The sequence below is a fragment of the Coloeus monedula genome (genome assembly GCF_965178545.1).
Source record: "Coloeus monedula genome assembly, chromosome: 2".
Classification (NCBI taxonomy): domain Eukaryota; kingdom Metazoa; phylum Chordata; class Aves; order Passeriformes; family Corvidae; genus Coloeus; species Coloeus monedula.
In genome coordinates this window covers 118850945-118863551 of record NC_138782.1, presented here as the reverse complement: position 1 = coordinate 118863551, position 12607 = coordinate 118850945, and the positions used below count along the sequence as shown (strand labels likewise).

The window sequence follows — 12607 nt, the reverse complement described above, 5'->3', positions numbered from 1 at the left end:
GAGCGGGAACGGGAGTCACTTCCTGAGGGATTGAGGAGGGAAATGGGGGAAAAGGGAGGGAAAAGAGAGCGGGAACGGGAGTCACTTCCTGAGGGATTGAGGAGGGAAATGGGGGGAAAGGGCGGGAAAAGAGAGCGGGAACGGGAGTCACTTCCTGAGGGATTGAGGAGGGAAATGGGGGGAAAAAGCGGGAAAAGAGAGCGGGAACGGGAGTCACTTCCTGAGGGATTGAGGAGGGAAATGGGGGAAAAGGGAGGGAAAAGAGAGCGGGAACGGGAGTCACTTCCTGAGGGATTGAGGAGGGAAATGGGGGGAAAAAGCGGGAAAAGAGAGCGGGAACGGGAGTCACTTCCTGAGGGATTGAGGAGGGAAATGGGGGAAAGGGCGGGAAAAGAGAGCGGGAACGGGAGTCACTTCCTGAGGGATTGAGGAGGGAAATGGGGGAAAGGGCGGGAAAAGAGAGCGGGAACGGGAGTCACTTCCTGAGGGATTGAGGAGGGAAATGGGGGGAAAAAGCGGGAAAAGAGAGCGGGAACGGGAGTCACTTCCTGAGGGATTGAGGAGGGAAATGGGGGAAAGGGCGGGAAAAGAGAGCGGGAACGGGAGTCACTTCCTGAGGGATTGAGGAGGGAAATGGGGGGGAAAGGGTGGGAAAAGAGAGCGGGAACGGGAGTCACTTCCTGAGGGATTGAGGAGGGAAATGGGGGGATAAAGGCGGGAAAAGAGAGCGGGAACGGGAGTCACTTCCTGAGGGATTGAGGAGGGAAATGGGGGGAAAAAGCGGGAAAAGAGAGCGGGAACGGGAGTCACTTCCTGAGGGATTGAGGAGGGAAATGGGGGAAAGGGAGGGAAAAGAGAGCGGGAACGGGAGTCACTTCCTGAGGGATTGAGGAGGGAAATGGGGGGAAAAAGCGGGAAAAGAGAGCGGGAACGGGAGTCACTTCCTGAGGGATTGAGGAGGGAAATGGAGGGATAAAGGCGGGAAAAGAGAGCGGGAACGGGAGTCACTTCCTGAGGGATTGAGGAGGGAAATGGGGGGAAAGGGCGGGAAAAGAGAGCGGGAACGGGAGTCACTTCCTGAGGGATTGAGGAGGGAAATGGGGGGAAAAAGCGGGAAAAGAGAGCGGGAACGGGAGTCACTTCCTGAGGGATTGAGGAGAGAAATGGGGGAAAGGGCGGGAAAAGAGAGCGGGAACGGGAGTCACTTCCTGAGGGATTGAGGAGGGAAATGGGGGGAAAAAGCGGGAAAAGAGAGCGGGAACGGGAGTCACTTCCTGAGGGATTGAGGAGGGAAATGGGGGAAAGGGCGGGAAAAGAGAGCGGGAACGGGAGTCACTTCCTGAGGGATTGAGGAGAGGAAATGGGGGAAAGGGCGGGAAAAGAGAGCGGGAACGGGAGTCACTTCCTGAGGGATTGAGGAGGGAAATGGGGGGAAAAAGCGGGAAAAGAGAGCGGGAACGGGAGTCACTTCCTGAGGGATTGAGGAGGGAAATGGGGGAAAGGGCGGGAAAAGAGAGCGGGAACGGGAGTCACTTCCTGAGGGATTGAGGAGGGAAATGGGGGGATAAAGGCGGGAAAAGAGAGCGGGAACGGGAGTCACTTCCTGAGGGATTGAGGAGGGAAATGGGGGAAAGGGCGGGAAAAGAGAGCGGGAACGGGAGTCACTTCCTGAGGGATTGAGGAGGGAAATGGGGGGAAAGGGCGGGAAAAGAGAGCGGGAACGGGAGTCACTTCCTGAGGGATTGAGGAGGGAAATGGGGGGAAAGGGCGGGAAAAGAGAGCGGGAACGGGAGTCACTTCCTGAGGGATTGAGGAGGGAAATGGGGGGGGAAAGGGCGGGAAAAGAGAGCGGGAACGGGAGTCACTTCCTGAGGGATTGAGGAGGGAAATGGGGGGAAAAAGCGGGAAAAGAGAGCGGGAACGGGAGTCACTTCCTGAGGGACTGAGGAGGGAAATGGGGGGAAAGGGCGGGAAAAGAGAGCGGGAACGGGAGTCACTTCCTGAGGGATTGAGGAGGGAAATGGGGGGAAAAAGCGGGAAAAGAGAGCGGGAACGGGAGTCACTTCCTGAGGGACTGAGGAGGGAAATGGGGGGAAAGGGCGGGAAAAGAGAGCGGGAACGGGAGTCACTTCCTGAGGGATTGAGGAGGGAAATGGGGGGAAAAGCGGGAAAAGAGAGCGGGAACGGGAGTCACTTCCTGAGGGATTGAGGAGGGAAATGGGGGAAAGGGAGGGAAAAGAGAGCGGGAACGGGAGTCACTTCCGGAGGGATTGAGGAGGGAAATGGGGGGAAAAAGCGGGAAAAGAGAGCGGGAACGGGAGTCACTTCCTGAGGGATTGAGGAGGGAAATGGGGGAAAAAGCGGGAAAAGAGAGCGGGAACGGGAGTCACTTCCTGAGGGATTGAGGAGGGAAATGGGGGGAAAAGCGGGAAAAGAGAGCGGGAACGGGAGTCACTTCCTGAGGGATTGAGGAGGGAAATGGAGGGATAAAGGCGGGAAAAGAGAGCGGGAACGGGAGTCACTTCCTGAGGGATTGAGGAGGGAAATGGGGGAAAGGGCGGGAAAAGAGAGCGGGAACGGGAGTCACTTCCTGAGGGATTGAGGAGGGAAATGGGGGGAAAAAGCGGGAAAAGAGAGCGGGAACGGGAGTCACTTCCTGAGGGATTGAGGAGGGAAATGGGGGAAAGGGAGGGAAAAGAGAGCGGGAACGGGAGTCACTTCCTGAGGGATTGAGGAGGGAAATGGGGGAAAAGCGGGAAAAGAGAGCGGGAACGGGAGTCACTTCCTGAGGGATTGAGGAGGGAAATGGGGGAAAGGGCGGGAAAAGAGAGCGGGAACGGGAGTCACTTCCTGAGGGATTGAGGAGGGAAATGGGGGGATAAAGGCGGGAAAAGAGAGCGGGAACGGGAGTCACTTCCTGAGGGATTGAGGAGGGAAATGGGGGGAAAAAGCGGGAAAAGAGAGCGGGAACGGGAGTCACTTCCTGAGGGATTGAGGAGGGAAATGGGGGGAAAGGGCGGGAAAAGAGAGCGGGAACGGGAGTCACTTCCTGAGGGATTGAGGAGGGAAATGGGGGGAAAAAGCGGGAAAAGAGAGCGGGAACGGGAGTCACTTCCTGAGGGATTGAGGAGGGAAATGGGGAGAAAGGGCGGGAAAAGAGAGCGGGAACGGGAGTCACTTCCTGAGGGATTGAGGAGGGAAATGGGGGGAAAAAGCGGGAAAAGAGAGCGGGAACGGGAGTCACTTCCTGAGGGATTGAGGAGGGAAATGGGGGGATAAAGGCGGGAAAAGAGAGCGGGAACGGGAGTCACTTCCTGAGGGATTGAGGAGAGGAAATGGGGGGAAAAAGGCGGGAAAAGAGAGCGGGAACGGGAGTCACTTCCTGAGGGATTGAGGAGGGAAATGGGGGGAAAAAGCGGGAAAAGAGAGCGGGAACGGGAGTCACTTCCTGAGGGATTGAGGAGGGAAATGGGGGGAAAAAGCGGGAAAAGAGAGCGGGAACGGGAGTCACTTCCTGAGGGATTGAGGAGGGAAATGGGGGGAAAAAGCGGGAAAAGAGAGCGGGAACGGGAGTCACTTCCTGAGGGATTGAGGAGGGAAATGGGGGGAAAAAGCGGAAAAAGAGAGCGGGAACGGGAGTCACTTCCTGAGGGATTGAGGAGGGAAATGGGGGAAAGGGCGGGAAAAGAGAGCGGGAACGGGAGTCACTTCCTGAGGGATTGAGGAGGGAAATGGGGGGAAAGGGCGGGAAAAGAGAGCGGGAACGGGAGTCACTTCCTGAGGGATTGAGGAGGGAAATGGGGGGAAAGGGCGGGAAAAGAGAGCGGGAACGGGAGTCACTTCCTGAGGGATTGAGGAGGGAAATGGGGGGAAAAAGCGGGAAAAGAGAGCGGGAACGGGAGTCACTTCCTGAGGGATTGAGGAGGGAAATGGGGGGAAAGGGAGGGAAAAGAGAGCGGGAACAGGAGTCACTTCCTGAGGGATTGAGGAGGGAAATGGGGGGAAAAGCGGGAAAAGAGAGCGGGAACGGGAGTCACTTCCTGAGGGATTGAGGAGGGAAATGGGGGGAAAAAGCGGGAAAAGAGAGCGGGAACGGGAGTCACTTCCTGAGGGATTGAGGAGGGAAATGGGGGGAAAAGCGGGAAAAGAGAGCGGGAACGGGAGTCACTTCCTGAGGGATTGAGGAGGGAAATGGGGGGAAAAAGCGGGAAAAGAGAGCGGGAACGGGAGTCACTTCCTGAGGGATTGAGGAGGGAAATGGGGGAAAGGGCGGGAAAAGAGAGCGGGAACGGGAGTCACTTCCTGAGGGATTGAGGAGGGAAATGGGGGAAAGGGCGGGAAAAGAGAGCGGGAACGGGAGTCACTTCCTGAGGGATTGAGGAGGGAAATGGGGGAAAGGGAGGGAAAAGAGAGCGGGAACGGGAGTCACTTCCTGAGGGATTGAGGAGAGAAATGGGGGGAAAAGGCGGGAAAAGAGAGCGGGAACGGGAGTCACTTCCTGAGGGATTGAGGAGGGAAATGGGGGGAAAAAGTGGGAAAAGAGAGCGGGAACGGGAGTCACTTCCTGAGGGATTGAGGAGGGAAATGGGGGAAAGGGAGGGAAAAGAGAGCGGGAACGGGAGTCACTTCCTGAGGGATTGAGGAGAGAAATGGGGGGAAAAGGCGGGAAAAGAGAGCGGGAACGGGAGTCACTTCCTGAGGGATTGAGGAGGGAAATGGGGGAAAGGGCGGGAAAAGAGAGCGGGAACGGGAGTCACTTCCTGAGGGATTGAGGAGAGGAAATGGGGGGGAAAGGGCGGGAAAAGAGAGCGGGAACGGGAGTCACTTCCTGAGGGATTGAGGAGGGAAATGGGGGGAAAAAGCGGGAAAAGAGAGCGGGAACGGGAGTCACTTCCTGAGGGATTGAGGAGGGAAATGGGGGGATAAAGCGGGAAAAGAGAGCGGGAACGGGAGTCACTTCCTGAGGGATTGAGGAGGGAAATGGGGGAAAGGGCGGGAAAAGAGAGCGGGAACGGGAGTCACTTCCTGAGGGATTGAGGAGGGAAATGGGGGAAAGGGCGGGAAAAGAGAGCGGGAACGGGAGTCACTTCCTGAGGGATTGAGGAGGGAAATGCGGGGAAAAAGCGGGAAAAGAGAGCGGGAACGGGAGTCACTTCCTGAGGGATTGAGGAGGGAAATGGGGGGAAAAAGCGGGAAAAGAGAGCGGGAACGGGAGTCACTTCCTGAGGGATTGAGGAGGGAAATGGGGGGAAAGGGCGGGAAAAGAGAGCGGGAACGGGAGTCACTTCCTGAGGGATTGAGGAGGGAAATGGGGGAAAAGGGCGGGAAAAGAGAGCGGGAACGGGAGTCACTTCCTGAGGGATTGAGGAGGGAAATGGGGGGAAAAAGCGGGAAAAGAGAGCGGGAACGGGAGTCACTTCCTGAGGGATTGAGGAGGGAAATGGGGGGAAAAAGCGGGAAAAGAGAGCGGGAACGGGAGTCACTTCCTGAGGGATTGAGGAGGGAAATGGGGGAAAGGGCGGGAAAAGAGAGCGGGAACGGGAGTCACTTCCTGAGGGATTGAGGAGGGAAATGGGGGGAAAAAGCGGGAAAAGAGAGCGGGAACGGGAGTCACTTCCTGAGGGATTGAGGAGGGAAATGGGGGGAAAAAGCGGGAAAAGAGAGCGGGAACGGGAGTCACTTCCTGAGGGATTGAGGAGGGAAATGGGGGGAAAGGGAGGGAAAAGAGAGCGGGAACGGGAGTCACTTCCTGAGGGATTGAGGAGGGAAATGGGGGGAAAGGGCAGGAAAAGAGAGCGGGAACGGGAGTCACTTCCTGAGGGATTGAGGAGGGAAATGGGGGAAAGGGAGGGAAAAGAGAGCGGGAATGGGAGTCACTTCCTGAGGGATTGAGGAGGGAAATGGGGGGAAAGGGCGGGAAAAGAGAGCGGGAACGGGAGTCACTTCCTGAGGGATTGAGGAGGGAAATGGGGGGAAAGGGCGGGAAAAGAGAGCGGGAACGGGAGTCACTTCCTGAGGGATTGAGGAGGGAAATGGGGGAAAGGGCGGGAAAAGAGAGCGGGAACGGGAGTCACTTCCTGAGGGATTGAGGAGGGAAATGGGGGGAAAGGGCGGGAAAAGAGAGCGGGAACGGGAGTCACTTCCTGAGGGATTGAGGAGATAAATGGGGGGATAAAGGCGGGAAAAGAGAGAGGGAACGGGAGTCACTTCCTGAGGGATTGAGGAGGGAAATGGGGATAAAGGTGGGAAAAGAGAGCGGGAACGGGAGTCACTTCCTGAGGGATTGAGGAGGGAAATGGGGGAAAGGGCGGGAAAAGAGAGCGGGAACGGGAGTCACTTCCTGAGGGATTGAGGAGGGAAATGGGGAGAAAGGGCGGGAAAAGAGAGCGGGAACGGGAGTCACTTCCTGAGGGATTGAGGAGGGAAATGGGGGAAAGGGCGGGAAAAGAGAGCGGGAACGGGAGTCACTTCCTGAGGGATTGAGGAGGGAAATGGGGGGAAAAAGCGGGAAAAGAGAGCGGGAACGGGAGTCACTTCCTGAGGGATTGAGGAGGGAAATGGGGGGATAAAGGCGGGAAAAGAGAGCGGGAACGGGAGTCACTTCCTGAGGGATTGAGGAGAGGAAATGGGGGGAAAAAGGCGGGAAAAGAGAGCGGGAACGGGAGTCACTTCCTGAGGGATTGAGGAGGGAAATGGGGGGATAAAGGCGGGAAAAGAGAGCGGGAACGGGAGTCACTTCCTGAGGGATTGAGGAGGGAAATGGGGGGAAAAAGGCGGGAAAAGAGAGCGGGAACGGGAGTCACTTCCTGAGGGATTGAGGAGGGAAATGGGGGGAAAAAGCGGGAAAAGAGAGCGGGAACGGGAGTCACTTCCTGAGGGATTGAGGAGGGAAATGGGGGGAAAAAGCGGGAAAAGAGAGCGGGAACGGGAGTCACTTCCTGAGGGATTGAGGAGAGGAAATGGGGGGAAAGGGCGGGAAAAGAGAGCGGGAACGGGAGTCACTTCCTGAGGGATTGAGGAGGGAAATGGGGGGAAAGGGCGGGAAAAGAGAGCGGGAACGGGAGTCACTTCCTGAGGGATTGAGGAGGGAAATGGGGGAAAGGGAGGGAAAAGAGAGCGGGAACGGGAGTCACTTCCTGAGGGATTGAGGAGGGAAATGGGGGGAAAGGGAGGGAAAAGAGAGCGGGAACGGGAGTCACTTCCTGAGGGATTGAGGAGGGAAATGGGGGAAAGGGCGGGAAAAGAGAGCGGGAACGGGAGTCACTTCCTGAGGGATTGAGGAGAGGAAATGGGGGAAAGGGCGGGAAAAGAGAGCGGGAACGGGAGTCACTTCCTGAGGGATTGAGGAGGGAAATGGGGGGAAAAAGCGGGAAAAGAGAGCGGGAACGGGAGTCACTTCCTGAGGGATTGAGGAGGGAAATGGGGGAAAGGGCGGGAAAAGAGAGCGGGAACGGGAGTCACTTCCTGAGGGATTGAGGAGGGAAATGGGGGGATAAAGGCGGGAAAAGAGAGCGGGAACGGGAGTCACTTCCTGAGGGATTGAGGAGGGAAATGGGGGAAAGGGCGGGAAAAGAGAGCGGGAACGGGAGTCACTTCCTGAGGGATTGAGGAGGGAAATGGGGGGAAAGGGCGGGAAAAGAGAGCGGGAACGGGAGTCACTTCCTGAGGGATTGAGGAGGGAAATGGGGGAAAGGGCGGGAAAAGAGAGCGGGAACGGGAGTCACTTCCTGAGGGATTGAGGAGGGAAATGGGGGGAAAAAGCGGGAAAAGAGAGCGGGAACGGGAGTCACTTCCTGAGGGATTGAGGAGGGAAATGGGGGGAAAAAGCGGGAAAAGAGAGCGGGAACGGGAGTCACTTCCTGAGGGATTGAGGAGGGAAATGGGGGAAAGGGCGGGAAAAGAGAGCGGGAACGGGAGTCACTTCCTGAGGGATTGAGGAGAGGAAATGGGGGAAAGGGCGGGAAAAGAGAGCGGGAACGGGAGTCACTTCCTGAGGGATTGAGGAGGGAAATGGGGGAAAGGGCGGGAAAAGAGAGCGGGAACGGGAGTCACTTCCTGAGGGATTGAGGAGGGAAATGGGGGGAAAGGGCGGGAAAAGAGAGCGGGAACGGGAGTCACTTCCTGAGGGATTGAGGAGGGAAATGGGGGGAAAAAGCGGGAAAAGAGAGCGGGAACGGGAGTCACTTCCTGAGGGATTGAGGAGGGAAATGGGGGGAAAAAGCGGGAAAAGAGAGCGGGAACGGGAGTCACTTCCTGAGGGATTGAGGAGGGAAATGGGGGGAAAAAGCGGGAAAAGAGAGCGGGAACGGGAGTCACTTCCTGAGGGATTGAGGAGGGTAATGGAGGGGAAATAGGGGAAAAGAGGGAAAAAATGTGAAAAGAGGGGAATGGGGTGGGAAAGGGGAAAAAGGGGGCGAAAGGGGGAAAATGGGAGAAAAATGGGGGGAAATCGGAGAAAGGGGGGAAAATGGGAAAAATGGGAAGAAAGGGGAAATGGAAAGGGGAAAAAATGGGAAAAATGGGAAGAAAGGGGAAATGGAAAGGGGAAAAGGGGGAAAAAAGTGAAAAAGGGAAAAATGGGAAAAAGGAAAAAAATGGGGAAAAAGGGAAAAATTGGGAAAAAGTGGGATAGGGGGAAAAAGGGGGGAAAAAAGGGGAAATGGGAAAAGGGGAAGAAAAGGGGACAAGGGAAAAATAGGAAAAAAGGGGAAAAGGGGGGGGAAGGGGAAAAAAGGGGGAAAGGGGGCAAGGGGGAAAAAATGAAAAAGGAAAAAAGGGGAAAAGGGGGAAAAGGCAAAAGGAAAGAAGGGGAAAAGGGGAAAAAAGTGAAAAAGGGGGAAAGGAGAAAAGGGAAAAAAAAGGGGGAAAAGGGGGGGAAATGGGAAAAAGTGGGAAAGGGGGAAAAGGGGGGAAAAGGGGGAAATAAGGGGGAAAAGGGGAGAAAAAAGAGGAAAAGGAAAAAACGGGAAAAGGGTGGAAAATGGGAAAAAAGGGGGAAAAGGGGGAAAAAGGAAAAAGGAAAAAAGGGGAAAAGGGGAAAAAAGGGAAAAAGGGAAAAAGGAAAGAAGGGGAAAAGGGGGAAAAAGGGGAAAAGGGGGAAAAAGAGAAAAGGGGAAAAAGGGGGGGGAAGGGGAAAAATGGGAAAAGGGAAATAGGGAGAAAACGGGGGGAAAGAGAAAAGGGGGGGAAAGACGGGGAAAAGGGGAAAGAAAAGGGAAAAATGGGAGAAATATGGGAAAAAAGGGAAAAAAGGGGGAAAAAGGGGGGGGGAAAGGGAAAAAAGGGGGAAAATCGGGAAAAGGAAAAAAAGGCAGAAGGGGGAAAAAGGGGGAAAAAACAAAAAGGGGGGAAAAGGGGAGAAAGTGGGGGGAAAGGGGGAAAAAAGAGGGGGGAAGGGAAAAAGGGGGAGAAAAGCAGGAAAAAGGGAAAAAGGGGGGAAAATGCGGAGAAAGAGGGAAAAAAGGGGAAAATTGAGGAGAAAGGAGGGGAAAAAGGGGAAAGGATAAAAGGGGGAAAGAAGTGGGAAAGGGGAAAATGGGGAGAAAAAAGGGAAAAGGGGGAAAAGGGGGAAATGAGGTGGGGAAGGGGAAAAAAGGAGGAAAAGGGGAGAAAATGGGGGAAAAAAGGGGGAAAATGGGAAAAGGGGGAAGGGAAGGGATTTAGGGAAAAGGGAAAGGGGAAAAGGAAAAGGAAAATGGAAAAAAGGGAAAGGGAAAAGGATCCAGGAGCGGAAAATCGGGAGCTCCAAATAATCGGGACACGAAAATTCCCGAGAATCCCGTGGATTTGGGAATCGTAGCCAGCGAAAGGGAGGGGTTGGATGCTCCTAAAGGGAGGGAATCCTGGAATTCCGGAGCCGTTTGGGTTGGGAAGGGGTTAAAGCTCCTCCGGATCCAGGCAGAGGCAGCCGAGCCCTTGGGAATGAATCGCTGGGAATTCCATGGGAATGGCTGCGGGATGCACCAGAGGGAATCCCGATGGCTCCTGGTGGCTTTTCCTGGCAGCCTTGGATGTTTGGGATATTCCGACCCCATTCCAAACATTCCCACCTCTCCCTGAACGGGATTCCCGCGGCTCCCAAGGGAATTGGCTTGGAATTCCTGGGAAGGAATTCGCGGCTGGGCTGGAATTGCCAGAGAATTCCTGGGAGTGTCCGAGGAAAGGCTGGAGCAGCCTGGGATCATCGGGGGAGGTGCCGGCCTTGGAATGGGATGGGATTGAAGCTGCGTGGATCCCAGCCAAAGCATTCCGGGATTCTGGGATCCAGGAGGCTCCGAATCCATGGCCAGGGGTTTTTCTGGAAGTCGGGCATGGGAAAGGGAAGGGAGAGCCTTCCTGGAGTGCCGAGATTGCCAGGGAAGGGCCTGGAGGCCGGAATTCCTTCCCGCAGAGGAGTCGGGATGGGGCTGGATCCAATGGCAGGCTGGGAGAGGCGGGAATGGAGGGATTTCCCTGGGAAAGGGCAGCTCGGGCTGGGATCTTGGGAAGGGATTCCCGGCTGGGCTGGAATTCCCAGGGAATCCCTGGGAGCGTCCAAGGAAAGGCTGGAGCAGCCTGGGATCATCGGGGGCTTGGAATGGGATGGGATTGAAGCTCCGTGGATCCCACCCAAACCAGTCTGGAATTCTGGGATCAAGGATACTCCGAATGCATCCCGAGGGATTTTTATGGGATTTGGGGGATATAAAAGGGAGGAAAAGGGAAGGGAGACCCATCCTGAAGTCCTGAGATTCCCAGAGAACCCCCTTATTCCCAAAATTCCTCAGAGAGGAGTCGGGATGGGGCTGCATCCAATGCCAGGCTGGGAGAGCCGGGAATGTCCGGCTGGATCTGGGAAGGATCCCGGGAATCCTCGGAGCCGCTTCCCGAGCCTGAAGGGGCTCCAGGGGAGCTGGGATTTGGGAAAGGGCTGGAGGGGCAGGAGGCAGGGAATGGCTTCCCAGTGGGAAAGGGGAGCTCGGGCTGGGATCTTGGGAAGGAATTCCCGGCTGGGCTGGAATTCCCAGAGAAGCTGTGGCTGCCCCATGCCTGGAATTTTTCCCCCGGGAAGATCGGAGCGCTCTGGGCTTGTGGAACATTCCCAGGGCTCATCCATAAACCCCTTCCCACCAAAGCATTCCAGGATTCCCAATTCCTTGTGCCAGAACTCCCGGCCAACATCCATCCGCCGCCGTTTGTCTCTCCCTGCAACCTCCGCTCCATCCCGACTCCTGCATCCCTGGGAATATCCAAGGAACGCTTGGATCACCCTGGCCTGGGGGACAGGGCTGGGATTGGACCGGGATGAGGATTTTATCCCGTTCCCATTCCCATTCCCGGCTCTCCACGTACGGGGCAGCCCCGTGGGGGCTCTGGCAGCGGTGCTGGGCTGCAGCAGCTCCGGCTTCACTCCGGACCCTCCGGAATCGCTCCTCTCCGGGCCGCACATTCCGGGCAGCGGCGCCGCCTTTTCCAAGGAAGGCAGGAGCTGATCCAGCTGCTCCAGCTCGGCGGCGAACTGCGGGAAAAGATGGGAAAAAAAATCCTGGAATCAGCTCCCGGCGCGGCTCAGCAGTTCCTGGGATTCCTGGAATTCTAGGGGGTGGCACAGGGATAGGGAAGCAGGAATGGGAAAGGCGGGGATGAAGGAGGAATTGTGGGATGTGGGAAGGAATTTGCGGCTGGGCTGGAATTCCCAGGGAATGCCCGGATCCCTGGCAGTGCCCAAGGAAAGGCTGGAGCAGCCTGGGATCATCGGGGGAGGTGCCGGCCTTGGGATGGGATGGGATTGAAGCTGCGTGGATCCCAGCCAAAGCATGCCGGGATTCTGGGATCCAGGAGGCTCCGAATCCATGGCCAGGGGTTTTTCTGGAAGTCGGGCATGGGAAAGGGAAGGGAGAGCCTTCCTGGAGTGCCGAGATTGCCAGGGAAGGGCCTGGAGGCCGGAATTCCTTCCCGCAGAGGAGTCGGGATGGGGCTGGATCCAATGGCAGGCTGGGAGAGGCGGGAATGGAGGGATTTCCCTGGGAAAGGGCAGCTCGGGCTGGGATCTTGGGAAGGGATTCCCGGCTGCGCTGGAATTCCCAGGGAATGCCCGGATCCCTGGCAGTGTCCAGGGAAAGGCTGGAGCAGCCTGGGATCATCGGGGGCTTGGAATGGGATGGGATTGCAGCTCCGTGGATCCCACCCAAACCAGTCTGGAATTCTGGGATCGAGGAGGCTCCGAATGCATCCCGAGGGATTTTTATGGGATTTGGAGGATATAAAAGGGAGGAAAAGGGAAGGGAGACCCTTCCTGAAGTCTGAGATTCCCAGAGAACCCCCTCATTCCCAAAATTCCTGAGAGAGGAGTCGGGATGGGGCTGGATCCAATGGCAGGCTGGGAGAGGCGGGAATGGAGGGATTTCCCTGGGAAAGGGCAGCTCGGGCTGGGATCTTGGGAAGGGATTCCCGGCTGCGCTGGAATTCCCAGGGAATCCCTGGGAGCATCCAAGGAAAGGCTGGAGCAGCCCGGGATCATCGGGGGAATGTGTCCCTGCCTGGAAAATCAGGAATCTCCATCCGGAGAATATTAGGAACCTCAGGAATATTCCTAACCCAAATCTTCTGCCACCGGATTATTCCCGCT

General features: G+C 56.4%; 1 protein-coding gene across 4 annotated transcripts in view; it reads right to left on the bottom strand.

Moving 5' to 3' along the window:
* Nucleotides 1–12607, bottom strand: part of NCOA1 (nuclear receptor coactivator 1) — a 124912-nt gene that overhangs the window by 38987 nt on the left and 73318 nt on the right. For all 4 annotated transcript variants that reach the window (XM_082277210.1, XM_082277212.1, XM_082277211.1 and 1 more), the window contains one exon: nt 11332–11497. In XM_082277210.1, coding sequence (XP_082133336.1) covers nt 11332–11497 — 166 coding nt within the window. The remainder of the gene's footprint in view (nt 1–11331; nt 11498–12607) is intronic.